The sequence below is a fragment of the Pantherophis guttatus genome, chromosome 1 (genome assembly GCF_059756535.1).
Source record: "Pantherophis guttatus breed Tessera chromosome 1, ASM5975653v1, whole genome shotgun sequence".
NCBI lineage: Eukaryota > Metazoa > Chordata > Lepidosauria > Squamata > Colubridae > Pantherophis > Pantherophis guttatus.
The window spans coordinates 19,741,708-19,760,040 of record NC_142063.1 but is presented as its reverse complement, the minus strand read 5'-3'; the positions used below and the strand labels follow the sequence as shown (position 1 = coordinate 19,760,040).

Genomic DNA, 18,333 nt, shown 5'->3' with positions numbered 1-18,333 from the left:
CCGGGAGCCACAAAACCTGAGTGGGCATGGCCAACTCAATGTCACTCACTTCCACCAGTCACATGACACCCCCCCTAGCCACACCTACCCAGCTGGTCATTAGGACAGAGAACCAGTTGTTAAAAAACACCGGGAACCACAAAATCCTTATGACATCTCTCTCTCTCCCCTCCCTCCCTCTCTCCCCCCTCCCTGTATCTCTCTCTCCCACTCTCTCCGAATCTCTCCGACTCTGCCCTGGCCGCTTCTCCATCCCCCACCATCGCCCTTACCTTCTCAGGCCAGGTGAGGAGTAACTGGGAGGGGAGGGCGAGGGGCGGGGCCAGCTAGTGGTGGGATCACCTGACAGGGAGCCACAGCAGAGGGTCCAAAGAGCCGCATGTGGCTCCGAAGCCACAGGTTGCTGACCCCTGCTCCAAACCTTTGGGCTGGAAGGTTCATGTGAAGTTTTTATTATGAGGCCTAGAACCTTCTGTTGGCAACCTCAGATGTTTATTATTTGGTCTGTTCTAAACGTTGGCTTTAATTATGTAGGCCAGCTAGAGTCACTGCTGTGAGATGGACAGTCATATAAATAATGTAAACACATAAAGAAGAGGATGGGCAATAGTAACCTAAATGCTCAACAGTCCAGAAGGAAACTAAGCTGTTGTTTATCTCTACATTTGGAGAGAGCTCTGCTCTAACAGATAAGCAAGAGATCATTTAGGGCAGTGGTCCCCAACCCCCGGTCCGCGGACCGGTGCCGGGCCGTGGAGTACCTGGCGCCGGGCCGCGCAGCGGCCGGGGGACAGGAACGCTTCAGCGCAAAGGCTCCTGGGCCGTGCGCAATGGGCCTGCGCAAAGGCTCCTGGGCCGTGGCCCCACCCCTGCGCGCGCTCAGCGGGCCGCGGCGATAAAAAGGTTGGGGACCACTGATTTAGGGCATCCATGAATGTAGAAATCAGCTGACACCCTGCAAACACGTGAGCAAAGCATAACAGCAGTAACCAGCTTTCCTCTGCTGGTGCCTTCCCTTAGCAAGTCGCAATCAAGGAGAGACTCTACCTGAATTAAGCTTAGTTGGCATTAGAAGATTGGAAGATAACAGAGTTGGATAGGAACTTGGAGGTCTTCTAGTCCAACCCTCTACTCAAGCAGGAGACCCTATAATATCTTAGATCCCCGACTTTGCCTTTTTAAAATCATTTTAGCCAAATGACAAGACCGCATGGCAGTGAATTGAATTGTGTTACGGGGAAAGGAGGCTTTTGCTCTTACTAATAGTATAATAATGTAGGAATCTATATTAAAGACTAATGGGTGTACTCTCCAAATGGAGCCTCCATGGTAGGGAGCAGTACATTGTCCAGGAAGCCAAGCAACTGGAGTGTCTTGACCATCTGCATGCCACCAGAGTTAAAAGCCCAGCACTCTGATATACCCCCATTTCTCCTCATAAGCCAAAGTTCTCATCTGTAATCAAACAGAACATTCATATTTAGAATTAACTATTACAAGAAAAACAGGCTAGGGATGAACAGTGAGAATTGTTGCAAACCTCACTTGGGCTCAAGCAGCATCCAACAGATCTCTAGTCATGGTGTTGAAATACATGAATCTCCAGTAACGTCAGCATGATGCTCCATTTATTTGGAGAAGATGCAGATCGCTATTAAGGGGTGTTTCCTCAACCCCCGCAATTTGAAGATGTGTGGATTTCGATTCCCAGAATTCCCCAGCCAGCATCTTCAAATTGCCAAAACCGGGACAGGGTTGTTAAACTTTTACGCCCTACTCATTCATTTCACAACGGTTAGCTGGAAAAAACAAGTATCCCTCGATCTGATCCGGCGAAGTTACTTCATCGATCCTAGGCTTCTCTCCTCATTCCTGTTTATCCGCTTCCTCTTTCCAAACAGCTTACTCCAATTTAGCGTCACCTTTTAAAATTCTGGTCATCGCGTCCCTCCTTACGTCTAACTGGGGCAAAGCCCGACCAGTGTTATCTATAACTATTACTATTACTATTATTACTATTACTATTATTATTACTATTATTATTATAATAATATAATAGTAATAGTAGTAATAGTAATATAGTAATAGTATATATTATATATAGTATAATATTATTACTATTACTATTACTATTACTATTACTATTACTATTATTATTATTAGTCCGACTTACCAGCCAGGTGCCAGGATTTCCTCCGCCCGTAGCGCCCACACCCGCCCGCTTGGTCCGCCTCGTAGCCCACCAGGGGCGTGCAGATGCCGTCGGCCACCTGCCCCGCCAGCAGCAGCGCCCCCGCATGTTGGGTGCTATAGCCCAGCACCGAATGGAAGTAAACCAGCAAGTAGGTGAACCACATCGAGGCGCACAAGTCGTTCAGGAAATGGCCCACCGAGTAACTCAGCCGGTCGCGAAGGGGCAGCGGCGGCGGCGGCGACGGGGCGTCCATCCTGCCGGGGAGGCGAAGAGCGAGACGCGGCTCACAGCGCCGGGGCCTGGAACCCGATGGCCCCAGCTGTGCGTAAAAGCGCACCGGTAGGGCGCATCAGCTGGAGCGCGCGGGAGAAGCGCCCAGGTCCGGCCCGGGCGGGAAAAATAAGAAGAATTGTAGCCCCTGAGGGGAACAGCCCAGCCATGCGACCGCAGAGCCGCTTTTATCGCCTCCGGGGAAGCCCCCCCCCCCCGGTTGGTGGCCGGCGACGTAACCACTTAGGTTGCACCGCGGCGCCCCCAATTGGCTCCGCCCCGGGGCAGATAGGCGCGCCTCCTCCAACGGCCTGGCGGATGGAGCCAATGGGGAGGCTGCTTTGCGAAGAAGCCTCGCCTCAAAAGGAGGGCTCGGCGTTAGTCAGAAGCCGGCTTCGTGTCCTTCGCTCCGCCTTTCGGGTTGGCGAATTTCTCCAGTAAAAGCGAAATCGACTCTCGGATTCAAACCCAAGAATACGCTATGGCAGAAGCCTCTTCCAAGCTCAAGGATAAAACACCCAGACGCAAACTGAGCAACGTGGTAGATGCCGTAAAGGTGCAGTGAGCCACGTGCAGATCTGTGGGTTGGGGAAACAAAACAATCACTTCATAAACGCATGGCACAACATAGGAGAACAAACCCATCTGCATTTCAAAGACAAAGGGTGATCTTTTGAAGATAGCAAAGTCCACATTTTGGACAGAGGGGACCGCTTGGGTTGAACAGGGGTAAAAGAGGCCGTCTGTGTCAAAATTGAATAGCCCTCTCTCAAGAGAGAGGGACAGGGTATGACATCCAATCTACAACACAGTCCTTTCACCAGTTCCAAGAAGGCTCAACACCCGTTTGCGCCACTCAGGTGACCCTGAGATAAACCTCCAGGTGGCCTTAATGATTCACTAAAAGAATGCAAATGACCAGCTGTCTGCAGGAAGTATAAATCCTTCCATTTCCTACCATCCAGTCAGAGCTGAAGAAGCTTCTTGGATGAGAAGCAAAACGTCTTCAAAGAAAACCAAGAAAGCCTCTTGAAAAAGCACCTTTGGGACAACCATGACCTGGATGACTGAGAATCTCCATAGACATTTCCTGGATGACTTGCATCAAAGGGGGACTCCGATTTGTCGTCAGCTGTTCAGTCTGTGGCTATGGATCAGCACTCTCCACACTCCCAACTCCACATTCCAGGAGCTGAATTCCAGGGCTCTCATTCTTTGAACCTCAAGTTGCCAGCTTACCCAAAGAAAGCAAAAGTTCGCCTATGCTTTTGCTATCCACAGTTTTGGTCCATTTTATGCCCTATTCATGTGTTTTTAGATTTGCACAGATTCCCCAGATCTTTAGCTTTTTGTTCAGACAGAGACCCCAGGGCTCCCACTCCCAGCATTGACATAGAGATGGATTCTGGAGGTTGTAGTTCCATGACTTCTGGAGTAGCTGAGACCCCCATGGCCTTACAGCTGGAAATATAGGTAGTCCTGAATTTACGATCACAGTCCAGCCCAACATTTCTGTTGCTAAGTGAAACATTTGTAAGGGACTTTTGCCCCACTTTAAGACCTTTCTTGCCAGTTGTTAATTGAATGCAGGTTTGTTTGTTTTTTTGCTTTAATTTATATGCCGCCCTTCTCCAGAGACTCAGGGCGGCTTACAATGCATTAAGCAAGTAACAAGTTGTTAAGTGAGTAACAGCTGTTAAGTGAATCTGGCTTCCCCATTGACTTTGCTTGTCAGAAGTTGCAAAAGGGTATTATATCACATGACCTCAGGACACTGCACGAGTCATAAATATGAGTCAGTTGCTAAGTGTCTGTCTACTGACCTCGTCAAAATTCGTCAAGCATGAGGATGCTGCAATGGTCATAAATATGGGGAAATGGTCATAAGTCACTTTTTTCAATGCCATTGTGACTGAATGGTTACTAAATGAACTGCTGTAAGTCAAGGACTACCTATAGAGTAGACAGGACTTTAGTACTCATAACTCTACTAGAGTCGAGTCCTCACTTGCCCCTTATGCAAATGGATTTGCTGTGAAAGGCACATAAGCGCAGACCCCTTTGAAAAGTTGGTAACATTCTCAAACGGGCTTCTCCTAGATAAAGTCTTTTTAAACCTTTTTTCTCCCGAGGCCCCTTTCTACTTTAAAAATTATTCAGCCTCCCCCCACCAAGAGTTTTTGTTATATTTGTACATATTTACCAGACTATATTAAACATTACCAGACTGGAGGCTGCACAAGAGCACATCCCATTCTCACAGGGCCTCCGCAGCCTCCGAAAATTGTGCAGGAATGCAGTGTGCTTTCAAGAATAGCTGTTGCTGTCCTTTGCCCAACCGCTTTGACATGCGGGTTATAGTTTTGCCATCACTGATCTAGGCAGACCAACTACTATTCTGAACATTCTCAGAAGTGCTATCAGTTGCAACGAACCCAGGGGTGGGTTCTAAAATTTTTTACTACCGGTTCTGTGGGCATGGCTTATATTGTGGGTGTGGTGTGATGGTCAAGTTACAATTCTTTAGGATTTAGCAGAGGTACTGGTCTACCAGGCTTTTAACTGCTTGCAGAGCTGTACCAGTCTACCCATTTGTTCTTGGAGTATTCCGGTCTACCTATTTGTTTTTGGAGATACTGGTCTACCCATTTGTTTTTGGAGACAGCGGTCTACCCATTTGTTTTTGGAGACACCGGTCTACCCATTTGTTTTTGGAGACACCGGTCTACCCATTTGTTTTTGGAGACACCGGTCTACCCATTTGTTTTTGGAGACACCGGTCTACTCATTTGTTTTTGGAGACACCGGTTTACCCATTTGTTTTTCGAGCACACTGGTCTACCACCACACTGCCTTTTAACACTGATCAGCTGTAGGGCGGCTCTTTGAAGCCCCATGGCAAGAGTTTAGACAATTTTTTTTCTTTCTAGCTGATCAGCTGGGACTCGGGAGGCAGTGAATAGATTGGGGGTGAGGCCAAATAAAAGGTAAGAATAACACGGGGGGGGGGAGGAGGGCCCAGCTTCCGAACAAAAAGAACCGGTTCGGTGACGTCATATCATCACCGCTACTGGCTTGGCAGAACCGGGCCGAACCGGGAGGAACCCACCACTGGAAAGTACCCCGCAAAATATTGGAATCTAACTCTGATATCCTTAACAAAGGTTGATTCCGTGCATCATCCTGAAGCTGGCTCTGCTCCACTTTTATGTTCAGCGAAATCTAACACAGGATCATACAGATCTAATTTCCAGAGTGTGGAAATGCATAAAGCCCTTGAAATCAACGCTGTGCATCTCATGATGCTTCAGTGTCAGTGAGTTGTTTCCACAACGCTTCTACTGACGCTTTTAATTGGGCTTGTAACCTTAGCCTTTGTGCATGTTTGCTAGGGAAGAGAGGAATTTAAAAGCCATTGCATCTTGTTCTAAGGTGCCTCTTCTAGGGTTTCCCATCAGCAGGGATATGATAATGTAGAACAGGGGTGTCAAACTCAAGGCCTTGGGGCCAGATCCAGCCTGTGGGGTGCTTAGATCTGGCCCGTGGGGTCACCCTGGAAACAGCAAAAGACCAGCCCGCAGTGCCTCTGCCAGTGAAAACAGAGCTCTGTTTTCGCTGGCAGAGGGTTGCAAGAGGCTGTCGCAGCCAAAAATGTAGCTCAGGAGCCCGTTTTCACTGGCATAGCACTAAGGCCACCACAAGCGTCCCCAACACAAGTGATGTCGAGCTGGCCATGCTCCCCACACCCATGCCCACCTGCCCCCCCCAAGTTCAAACACAACCCTGATGCGGCCCTCAAAGAAATCGAGTTTGACACCCGTGATGCAGAAGGTAGTCCTTTCAAAAACCATTTCAAGTTTCTAGTCCTTAGGAACTTACTAGAAATAAGTTGCATCCAATTCAGTATGAACATGTACACCTGATTTGCACGATGGCTTCCAATGCCAAAAGATGCAGATTGCAGCAAAGAGCGCAGAAAACTCTGGTTTTTGGTTGCCCTTTTTCAGTCCGGATTTTTGCAGCCTGTCCTGTATTAGATAACCTTCATGCATTACAAATAACACAGTAAACCGAAATGTGATTTACTGTGTTTATTTGAAGCCAATTATGTTGTGTGAATGTATTCCGTGTGATGGGTTCTACAGAGCAGTTGAGTTTTATTTAATACATCATGGCTGATCCTACTACCATGGGCATCCAAAAGGAAGGAAGGGAGGGAGGGAGGGAGGAAGGAAGGACAAGTAAAGTTGCACTCACAATATGGTTTCTGCCAGATGCAGGTAGTCCTTGACTTGCAACCATAATTGAGCCCAGAACAGGGGTGAAATCCAGCAGGTTCTGACAGGTTCTGGAGAACCAGTAGCGGAAATTTTGAGTAGTTCGGAGAACCGGCAAATACCACCTCTGGTTGGCCCCAGAGTGGGGTGGGAATGGGGATTTTGCAATATCCTTCCCCCTGGAGTGGGGAGGGAATGGGGATTTTGCAGTATCCTTCCCCTGCCACACCCACCAAGCCACACCACGCCCACTAAGCCACGCCCACAGAACCGGTAGTAAAAAAATTTGGCTTTCACCACTGGCCCAGAATTATGACCATAAGCCATGACAGTCATTAAGCAGAACCGTTAAGCAAGTGTCTGCAATGGGAGTTTACTGCTGGAAACCAGAAGTAAATGCTGGTTTCTGGCGAAAAAAAGTTATAAATTGTCATCACATGACCTTGGGATCTTCTTCATTGAAGCACAATGTGTATTTCAGGTGTTTGTGACACCTCAGCAAAACGGTTGCTTCATTCCCACATCCTTTTGGACATGGGTAGATAGGCAGGTTTTTTTTGTTATTTCACAAAACCAATCTGAAACATTTCTCAACATGGGCCTCTTTTACCACAACGAACTATCTGTAGCTTTCAAAAAGCTCCAGATAACTGTTTAACCATTTCCCACAAAAAAATAATAATAACGAATAATGCAAAAGCTGAGCTAGCTAGAAGAAACAAATAGAAATGGATGACTGCAAGGAAGCAATTTACTTTGGACGGCTTCTGCAGAAGACAGTTTAATACATTTATTTATGTATTCATTCATCCGTTCTTTCTTATGGTAATGTAAATTTAGATAGCTTGCTTTTATCTTAGGCCTGGATCCTGATCACTCAAGCCTGCTAGCCTGAATGGGAAACTCAGCTCAGAAAACATGTGCAACAACCGGAAATAAAGGAAATTGCAAATCAGTTTTTGCATTATTGCCAAGAGAACAACATGGACATATACAGGTAGTCCTTGAATTACTACCACAATTGAGCCTAAAACTGATGTTGCTAAACGAAACATTTGTTAAGTGAGTTTTGCCTCGTTTTACAGCTTTTCTTGCCACCGTTTTTAAGTGAATCACTGCAGTTGTTAAGCTAGTGAAACGGTTGTTAAGCGAATCTGGCTTCTCCATTGACTTTGCTTGTCGGAAGGTCGCAAAAGGTGACAGGACACTGCAACGGTCATAAATATGAGTCAGTTTTCAAGTGTCTGATTTATTTTTTTTTTAATTTGATTTATATGCCGCCCTTCTCCGGAGACTCAGGGCGGCTTACAATGCGTTAAGCAATAGCCTTCATACTTTTGTATATTTATACAAAGTCAGCTTATTGCCCCCACAAACTGGGTCCTCATTTTACCTACCTTAGAAAGGATGGAAGGCTGAGTCAACCTTGAGCCTTGGAGAGATTCGAACTACAGTAATTGCAGACAGCTGGTGTTAATCACAGTGCTATCAGTCTGCTGAGCCACCAGGCCCTTGATCCCCATGATCATGATCCCCATGATCACGTGACCATGGGGATGCTGCAAAGGTCGTAAGTGTGAAAAATGGACATAACAAGTCACTTTTTGCAGTGTTGTTATAACTTTGAAGAGTAACTAAATTATCTGTTGTAAGTCGAGGACTACCTGTATTCACGTAGTCACCACCCTGGCAACGTCCGTTGCTATTGTGAGCTAGCTTTGGTTTCATCTAATTTCGAGGGGTCAGTGATGTGCTGGTGATTAAAAAACAACAACACCTGAATCTGGAAATTCTTGTCCAGGCCTTTCAGATAATTCCGAATTCAGTCATTTTGTAATGGCAGCTGGTCCTCCTTTCCCTTAAAGACCTTTTACATGCTGTTATGATTCTCTATATCTTGGTTTGCAAACTCTCCTCATCTGGGTCCATTGCTTCGTTTTCGTAGACATTTTCCTCAGCGCTGTAGGGAAAAGAGGGAAAAACAAACACTATGGAGCTGAGCAGTGGGGAAATTCAGGTTTTTTTACTACCGATTCTGTGGGCGTGGCTTGGTGGTCGTGGCAGTAAGGCCGTTGTTAAGTGAGTCATGCTCAATTTTATGTTTTTTTGTGTGTGTGTCATGGTTAAGCAAATCACCCCAGTTGTTAAGTGGATCACATAGTTGTTAAGCGAATCCAGCTTCCTGCATTGACTTCGCTTGTTAGAAGCCAGCTGAGAAGGTCGCAATTGACAATCACATGATTCCAGGATGTTGCAACTGTTGTAAATCCATGTGTGTTGCCAAGCACCAACATTTTAATCAAGTGACAATAAGGGATACTGCAACAATCATAAGTGTGAAGACTTGTCATAAGTCACTTTTTTCAATGCCATTGTAATTTCGATCACTAAATGGTTGTAGGTCGGGTGTCAGCAACCTGCAGCTCTGGAGTTGCATGCGGCTCTTTGGGCCCTCTGCTGTGACCTGTCGGGTGATCCCATCATTGGCTGGCCCCACCCCTCGCCCTCCCCTCCCAGTCATTCCTCACCTGGCCTAAGAAGGTAAGGCGGGGGATGGAGAAGCGGCCAGGGCAGAGAGAGAGAGATACAGGGAGGGAGGGAGGGAGGGAAAGAGAGATGTCAAAAGGGTTTTGTGGTTCCTGATGTTTTTTAACAACCGGTTCTCTGCCCTAATGACCGGCTGGGTAGGCATGGCTAGGGGGTCATGTGACTGGGTGGGCATGGCTAGGGGGGTCATGTGACTGGGTGGGCATGGCTAGGGGGTCATGTGACTGGGTAGGCATGGCTAGGGGGTCATGTGACTGGGTGGGCATGGCTAGGGGGTCATGTGACTGGGTGGGCATGGCTAGGGGGTCATGTGACTGGGTGGGCATGGCTAGGGGGTCATGTGACTGGGTGGGCATGGCTAGGGGGTCATGTGACTGGGTGGGCATGGCTAGGGGGTCATGTGACTGGGTGGGCATGGCTAGGGGGGTCATGTGACTGGGTGGGCATGGCTAGGGGGGTCATGTGACTGGGTGGGCATGGCTAGGGGGTCATGTGACTGGGTGGGCATGGCTAGGGGGTCATGTGACTGGGTGGGCATGGCTAGGGGGTCATGTGACTGGGTGGGCATGGCTAGGGGGTCATGTGACTGGGTGGGCATGGCTAGGGGGTCATGTGACTGGGTGGGCATGGCTAGGGGGTCATGTGACTGGTGGAAGCGAGTGATGTCAAGTTGGCCACGCCCACCCAGGCTCCCAGTGTTTTCTGTGGGAAACGGGTCCAAATGGCTCTGAGTGTTTAAGGTTGCAGACCCCTGTTGTAGGTAAAGGATTTACCTGTGCATGCCCATAATTGGGTGGGAGGAGCACGAATAACCACGTTGACTAGCTCCACCACTAGATACCCAAGACATAAAATGCCTTTTAAAAATCTATTGAAGCAGTAATATTTACCTGCCCTTGATCTCTATGTTCTCCAACTCGTCCTTGTCATCCTTTCTGCAAAATGGAACAATATTAATAAAGAATTAGGGAGGGAAGGAAGGATGAAAAAAACAGGGTAGAACCCCCATCCCTTCAAATATAAGACCTTCATTGCTCCACTCCTTAAACACACAAAGAGAGATACAATCACACCATCACACTAATCAGATAGGAACCTGGTGACCTTCATTCGTATAATGCTCTCAACTTGATTAGCTGTAACTTTGATTAGAGATGGATGGGAGCTTTTGGGCAGCTTAGATTTGTTGTGCAAATTTTAGCCCTTTTGATTAGCTTGTTGGTCAATGTTTTGGGCAAATCTGCAAAATGGGTTAATTATGTAACTGAGATTCTGGGAAAGCGATTGTGCTTTATCTTTTCCAAGTGGAGCAGATCAGGAATCTAATCTTAATGTGCTTGTGATGGTTTGTGTTTGTCAGATGAAGCAGGTCAGGCTTCAGTCATACATGCTGAGAGGGAGGACCAAGAAGAGAACTAATCTTGTAATCCAGAAGCAGCCTTTAATTTGGATTGTAGCTCTCTGGGACCAAGATGGGAAATCTAAGCCAAGACTCTGGCTGTGACCCTGCAATTAAAGCCTTGTCTCTTTTTACATGCCTCTCACACACAACACATGTAAACAAGAGGTGGAGTATAATCATGTTGTTGTAACTCCTGTCTTAGCTTTTTTGACACACCCCCAGTGGTGGGTTCCTCCTGGTTCCGCCCGGTTCCGCTGAGCCGGTAGCAGTGACGATATGACGTCACCGAACTGGTTCTGCCCCTCGGCCCCCCGCGTTATTCTTACCTTTTATTTGGCCCCACCCCCAATCTATTGCTGCCTCCTGAGTCCCAGCTGATGGCTAGAGGGGAAAAAAACTGTTTAAACTCTTGCCACGGGGCTTCAAAGGGCCGCCCTACAGCTGTTCAGTGGTAAAAGAAAACAAATGAGTAGACCGGTGCCTGCAAAAATAAATGGGTAGACCAGTGCCTGAAAAAATACATGAGTAGCTTGGTGCCTGCAAAAATAAATGGGTAGACCAGTGCCTGCAAAAATACATGAGTAGATCAGTGCCTGCAAAAATAAATGGGTAGATCGGTACAGCTCTGCAAGCAATTAAAAGCCTGGTAGACCAGTACCTCTGCTAAATCCTAAAGAATTGTCACATGACCATCAAGCCACACCCACAAAATAAGCCACGCCCACAGAACTGGTAGCAAAAAAAAAATTAGAACTCACCCCTGCACACACCCTTTCTCCATGTGTGGAGGGTGGATGGATTCAGCTCAGTTACATCGTTGATGGGCACAACATTATAAGTTCTGAAGGACCTAGTTGGGGAACAGATCTTTCTAGAGAAGGTCTATCAATGTGTTTGCTAAGAGCTGATGCTAATTTGAAGGCACATAATCAGTCAATCAATGGTTCTTCCAGTTCTGTGTTAAATGAGACCTTAAAACCTAAAGAAAGAGGTCTAGAAGAGACATACTTTTGGAAGAAAAATATCCGATTGATGAGGTTTGCCACGAACATCACAAACAAGAAGACCGTAACAGCGGTTAATCCCACCAGCCAGGGTTGCAAAGCAGTGGAGCCATTGGTTGTTTCTTTCACAAGGCCTGCCGGAGTGGATACAATAAAGATTTGAATTACAGTCTGATTATTCCATCACACCAGGGGTGAAATCCAGCAGGTTCTGGAGAACCGGTAGCGGAAATTTTGAGTAGTTCGGAGAACCGGCAAATACCACCTCTGGCTGGCCCCAGAGTGGGGTGGGAATGGAGGTTTTGCAATATCCTTCCCGCAGGAGTGGGGAGGGAATGGGGATTTTACAGTATCCTTCCCCTGGAGTGGGGTGGGAATGGAGATTCTGCAGTATCCTTCCCCTGGAGTTGGGTGGGAATGGAGATTTTGCAGTATTCTTCCCTGCGACGTCCACCAAGCCACACCACGCCCATCAAGCCAAGCCCACAGAACCGGTAGTAAAAAAAAATGGATTTCACCACTGCATCACACCCCCTTTTGTGGGGTGCAAAATCCAGCCTGCAAAGATATGTATGATCAGTAGATGGCAACAAAGAGGGTTTGTATCCTATGGCTGCCATCTAATGGCTCCCTGGAGATTTGCAGCCCAGTTGCGGTAGACCTAAATTTGACCAAGAGCTTAGTGCTGGATGCTGCAACATAACAACAGATTAACCACCGTGGTTCATGTAGAGAGAGCATGTCTCACTTCGAACAGAAGAAAATACTATAGCACAGACTGAATTGCCAATCGCTTTGCTGATTCTCCTGATCTTTCTCAAATTAAGATAATGCAACGGATAAATCTGATTTGAGAAAAAATTAAGGTTTCAAATTCGCAGATACCACACAGAATGAGAATGCTCATTATGGAGGACTCCTGGAAGTTCCCAGCTCCAATTTCTGCCTGCTGAGTTTTCAACAAATATTAGTATTTTTCACTGGACTGTTTATAGCAGGAGTGTCAAACATCAAATTGATGGCCACATCAGGGTTGTGTTTGACCTCAGGGGTGGTGTGGGGCATGGCTGGGATGGGCATGGCCAGGGGGGGCATCGCCAGCTCGACATCGCTCATTGAGGCTCCATTTTTGGCTGCAACGGCCTGCCCGGGCTCTATTTTCGGCTGCGATGAGCTTGTGCAGCCCTCTGCCAGCAAATACAGAACTCGGGGAGGCTGCATGCAGCCCACCCGGGCTCCATTTTTGGCCATGATGGTCTTATGCAATCCTCTGCCTCCGAAAACACACATGGTCCTCCCGAGCTCTGTTTTCACTGGTAGAGGCATCATAGGCTGGTCCTTTGCTGTTTCCAGGGCGACCCCACGGGCCAGTTCTAAGCACCCCACGGGCTGGATCTCGCTCACGGACCTTGAGTTTGATATCCCTGGTTTATAGTATTTTTACCTATGAGACCATCTTTTGCCACCAATAGCCTCCCACTGACCAGTTCGTTCTCACAGGGAGGGACTACTCAGGGTACCGTCAGTCAAATTATGCCGACTGGCGACTCCCAGGGGGAGGGCCTTCTCTGTGGGGGCTCCAACCCTTTGGAATGAACTGCCCCCGGAGATACGAAATATCCCTGATCTCCGTGCTTTCCGCCGTGCCCTCAAAACCCTGATGTTCCAACAGGCGGGGCTAAACATATGAACATGTGAATGTTTTTAAAATGTTATCTAACTTTAGGTTCTATTTAATTGGGCCAAACTATGTTATAATAATAATTTTAATTAGCAATTTTATGATGTTTGTGTATCTATATTTTTCTTGACTGTACACCGCCTTGAGTCCTATGGGAGAAAGGTGGTATAGAAATAATAATAATAATAATAATAATAATAATAATAATAATAATAATAATAACAACAACAACAATAACAATAATAATAATAGTAGTAGTAGTAGTAGTAGTAGTAGTAGTAGTAGTAGTCGTCTTGGGGCAGATATGACTCCTGAGCCCATTGTGGCATCCTGAAAGCTTTGCTGATCAAGACGGGTTAAAAATTGGTTGGCAGTTTTGTGCCACCATGAGGCAAAATGTACATGAAAATAAAGATGTTCACCTTAGAATAAATGTTAAAGAATTCACTACTGAATTCGTGGCAGCTGAATTCCAGCTTTGCTGTTTGCATCATACCCACCCACCTCTCGTGTTCCCTGAACTCTTCTGGAACATTAAAAGTGGACCTCAGAAACTCAGTGGTTGATTACCTCCAATCTGATATGTTATGTTCTCCTATTTGCAGGAAATAGAGCCAGTTTGGTCTAGTGATTAAGGCATCAAGCCAATCACCAAGAGTTTGTGAATTCAAGTTCCATCTTAGACAAGAAAGCTGTCTGGGTGACCTTGGGACAATCACTCTCTCTCAGCCCAACCCACCTCACAGAGTTGTTGTTGTGAGGAAAATAGGAGGAGGAAGCAATATTAGATATGTTCGCCATCTTGAGTTACTTATAAAATCATAAAGGCGGGGATAAAAATCTAATAAATAAATACATTAATAGGACACAATAACAAGAAGCACTGGGTTTCATAAACAGAGGGATAGAATCAAGATCACGTGAAGTGTTAACACCACTTTATAATGCCTTGGTAAAGCCACACTTGGAATACTGCATTCAGTTTTGGTTGCCACGATGTAAAAAAAAAGATGTGGAGACTCTAGAAAGAGTGCAGAGAAGAGCAAGAAAAATGATTAGGGGACTGGAGGCTAAAACATATGAAGAACAGTTGCAGGAACTGGGTATGTCTAGTTTAATGAAAAGAAGGACTAGGGGAGACATGATAGCAGTCTTCCAATATCTCAGGGGCTGCCACAAAGAAGAGGGAGTGAAACTATTCTCCAAAACACCTGAAAGCAGAACAAGAAGCAAAGGATGGAGAGAAGCAATCTAGAACTAAGGGGAAATTACCTGACAGTTAGAACAATTAATCAGTGGAACAACCTCCCTGCAGAAGTTGTGAATGCTCCAACACTGGAAGTTTTTAAGAAGATGTTGGATAACCATGTGTCTGAAATGGTGTAGGGTTTCCTGCCTAAGCAGGAGGTTGGACTAGAAGACCTCCAAGGTTCCTTCCAACTCTGTTATTCTGTTATTCTATTGAAGTGTAACATCTTAAAGGCAGCTTGCACGGAAGTGGGATGGTATGCATTGCCTCCAGGTCTTCAGTGCTTCACAAAAGACCATCAGGGCCAATCTGATCTTAGGGGTGTTCCTCTTTGCTGTTCCAGAGGGAGTTGTTCAACTGGAGTTAATTTAAAAGATGGGATTTTTTCATAAGGAATCCAGTTGGAACACATTCTTTCTATTATCTGTGTGCCTTGATTTCTTTGGGCCCATTGTCCCTTTCTTATCAAACAGGTTATATGGCTGCACCAATCTGATTTGATTGCTAACAAGAGCATGAGTGACCATGGCCCAAATTCCAGAAATGGCCACAAATTGTAATGGCATGGGAGAATGGCCTTGGGAGACAGGAAGAAAAGCTACACACTGGGCAACCTGCATAGAAAGATACCTCAGCCCACTGAAGGAGGGGGATCTGAGAGGCATTTCAAGAAGGATCCCTCCCTGGTTTTCTGGAGAGTAACAGGAAAGGAGGGGGAAAATACTTTCAGTCGTGCAAGATTCTGTTAACGTAACCCTCCAATAAAAATAGAGTTAATTTGACCTGATACATCTATTTACTATACATATAAAAATACTTAACAGGTAAACCAACAACAAAGTTTAACAGTTAGATGTTTCAGGTCAAATTGGTTGCAAACAGACATAGAAGATGAAATATTCTGAGCCTGGTCTGCAAGGGGAAGAAGCAATTATTGTTGTGTGGGAAGCCCACCCACCCCCAGAAGAATGAAATATTTTGAGGAATATTAAAAAAGGCAGATTATTATATTTCCCAAAGGGAGAAATGGAAAACATGTTTTTTTAGAGGCAGAAAGCAACTTCCACTTTCCTTAATAGCTCCAGCAGATACTGGGGCCAGCTTTTAGAAATGCCAATTTGATAATCCATCCAAGACAGGGTATTTTGAAACAAAGGCAGCATGGTAGGATTTGAAGCAGCCATCACTCAAGATCCAACATAGGACAAAACCACTAAGCCACAATAGGAATTATTGCATCACCCTCAGAGCAGTCCAAACTTCAACCAAATCTAGCTCAGACAAACACCTAGGATTTATACTTTGCCTATAGAGCCAGCTATGACCCAACATGGCCCCATGGGAGTCTGACAACAGCCAATAGAATACATGTTCTTGCACAGGAACAGGAAACTCAAGTGCAAAGCCCAAGAGAAGGTATAAAAAAAACCCCCTCTCAATTCCATGTGGTCAACTTCCCAGAACCTATGTGGTTCTGCTTCATCATTAAACCATCTTTCCAATCAGCCTCCATGTTTCCAGGGTCTTTCTCCCAGCTTGGAACTGAACCAGATGGATATTTTTCCCACCGTTGTAACATATTTATCAGTATTCACCTAGGCTAGGGGGAATAATATATGTCTTTGTCTTTGTTTTTCATTTTTTAATGGACATTATTTTTTTTAATGTCTGTCCAATTGGGTTTTGTTTTTGGAAACATTCTTTTTTGTTTTGTTTTGGAGTTTGTTTTAACTTTTTGAATAAAAATAATTTGGCGAAAAAGATAGAGTTAGTATCTTTTAGTATTAATTTATTTATATTTCCTATTTCTAAACTTCCCATCATCTTCATAGTTGTATTCTAATATTCTAGTAAGTTAAAATTCCTTGTTGTACTTCTTGCCTGGACTACTTCAAAGGGCTAACACAAATGGCGCACAAGAAATAATTGTGTACTCCTTTTGACCACAGTCTTCTCTTTTTCTTGTAATCTACCATGTTTCCCCGAAAATAAGACCCTGTCTTATATTTTTTTGAACCCCAAAATAAATACTTGGCCTTATTTTTGTGGAGGTCTTATTATTTTGGGGTGCGTGGAGCAAGACGGGGCTCCTCTTGCCGCCTTACCTAATTTCCAGCTCTTTCTCCCAAACCCTAACCAGAGGAAATGGGACTGGCTGCACATGTGGTTAAATATTTTCAGGGAGAGCTTATTTCCGGGGGGGGGCTTATTTTACCGTATGTGCTCAAAAGCCCAATTAGGCTTATTCTCAGGGGAGGTCTTATTTTAGGGGAAACAGGGTAATGATCACCACAAGGTCAGAGATCTCTTCAAAAGTTGGAAAGCTTAACACCAGCTGTCTCCAAAGGCTGTAATTGATAATCAAATTGCATTTCTTTCTTGCTATGGTCAATTTTCCCTGATTAAACGATTAAAATGGTTTAATCATTTTAAATGTAGCATTTAAAGATATATTCACAAAGTGTGGAAATGGGTCAAACAGCTGACAATTTAAGCTACAAAGTCATGTCACTTTAAAATGTGATATAAGAACCGTATCCTGTTTGAAGGCTCCTGTTCTTTTTAAATTAATTTTTATTTAATTTTATTTACATATCGTGAGTATAAAATCAAACTAATTAAATTATCTAGTAACTCGGATGGGATCGTAGACAATCATTTCATCTTTTGTTGCACATATTTGCTATATTTAATAATGTAATGTTTAATTTAATAATTAAAAAAAATCTACTGGATGAAAGTTATCTTTTGAATTCCTGTAATATTGCCATTTTTTGCAGTTCAACTTTTCTATTGGAATGTCAACTGATTTGACATTCTATGAAAACAATCAAATCCCTTCTGATTTTTCAAGAATTTCCAGCTGTGTAAAAACTGTCAATTTATAAGCTCTAAGGAGTCATTTAGATTTTTTTAAAAAAAAATACTTAAGGCCAGTTTTGAATCTAATATAATAGCTTGAGTTGTACTTTTTCCTGTTTTAATTTTAAAAATCACTCTAAAACAACAGCTCTATTAGACAACCACATACAATAATATCTGGTCATTTCAAGAAGCTGTGAGGGGTTATTATGACTATCCCCTTAGCTGATGAATTGGTTTTCCTTGAATTGGATGGAATTCCCAGTTTGATAACTGCAATTAAATAGATGATCTCTTTTAAAATTTGACTGGATCTCTCTCTTTAATCCAAAATTACATTTTTGAGGAACTGCATGCCACTCAGAGTTAGCTGATTGAAGTGGCTTCTAAGATCTGTATATAAATTAATATAAATATTATACAAGGTTCCCGACACAAATGGGGCCTTACATAGCTGCCCCCAAAATCCTTCCCAGCACGGCTCTCAGATTTTCCCACCTAATGCTGTTCCATACCTTGGCCATGAGAACAGGGAGCGAAGACAATTCCTACAAACACCGCCAAGTAGAAAAACAAGTTCATTCTTGGGTTTTTTTTCAGCCTGGAAGCCTTGTGTCACGATGTGTTCTTTGCCTGGGCACCTTTGTTGCTACTATTTTAGAAGGAAGGGATGGATTATTTTCCTTGCAACCTGGAGTATGGACTTGGAACCGGAGGGCACTTGATAATGACTCCTCATTAACGCTTTATGAAAGTGATACCAAGCTGCTCTGCTTTGATATGAGGAAAATGTATAACCAGTTAGATCAATGGAAAGGCGTGCGACACCCTGGGGACACAGCAGAAC

At 44.9% G+C, this 18,333-nt stretch overlaps 2 protein-coding genes across 3 annotated transcripts in view; both read right to left on the bottom strand.

The window, feature by feature from the left end:
* The window catches only part of MFSD12 (major facilitator superfamily domain containing 12), a 42,988-nt gene extending 40,204 nt beyond the window's left edge, over nucleotides 1–2,784 (bottom strand). Inside the window, exon 1 of one of the 2 annotated variants that reach the window (XM_034437680.3) lies at nucleotides 2,174–2,784. In XM_034437680.3, the coding sequence (XP_034293571.2) occupies nucleotides 2,174–2,447 (274 nt within the window). In that variant the 5' untranslated portion in view covers nucleotides 2,448–2,784. The remainder of the gene's footprint in view (nucleotides 1–2,173) is intronic. The other variant, XM_034437681.3, reaches the window with a different exon arrangement.
* A 5,761-nt stretch (nucleotides 2,785–8,545) lies between these two features.
* Nucleotides 8,546–18,119, bottom strand: SMIM24 (small integral membrane protein 24). Its single transcript, XM_087894032.1, has 4 exons — nucleotides 18,002–18,119; nucleotides 11,699–11,828; nucleotides 10,179–10,223; nucleotides 8,546–8,701 (listed from the first exon to the last, which is right to left on the bottom strand). The coding sequence occupies exons 1-4, from the start codon at nucleotides 18,066–18,068 to the stop codon at nucleotides 8,632–8,634; spliced, it is 312 nt and encodes a 103-aa protein (XP_087750158.1). The 5' UTR covers nucleotides 18,069–18,119; the 3' UTR covers nucleotides 8,546–8,631.
* Nucleotides 18,120–18,333: the final 214 nt, after the last annotated feature.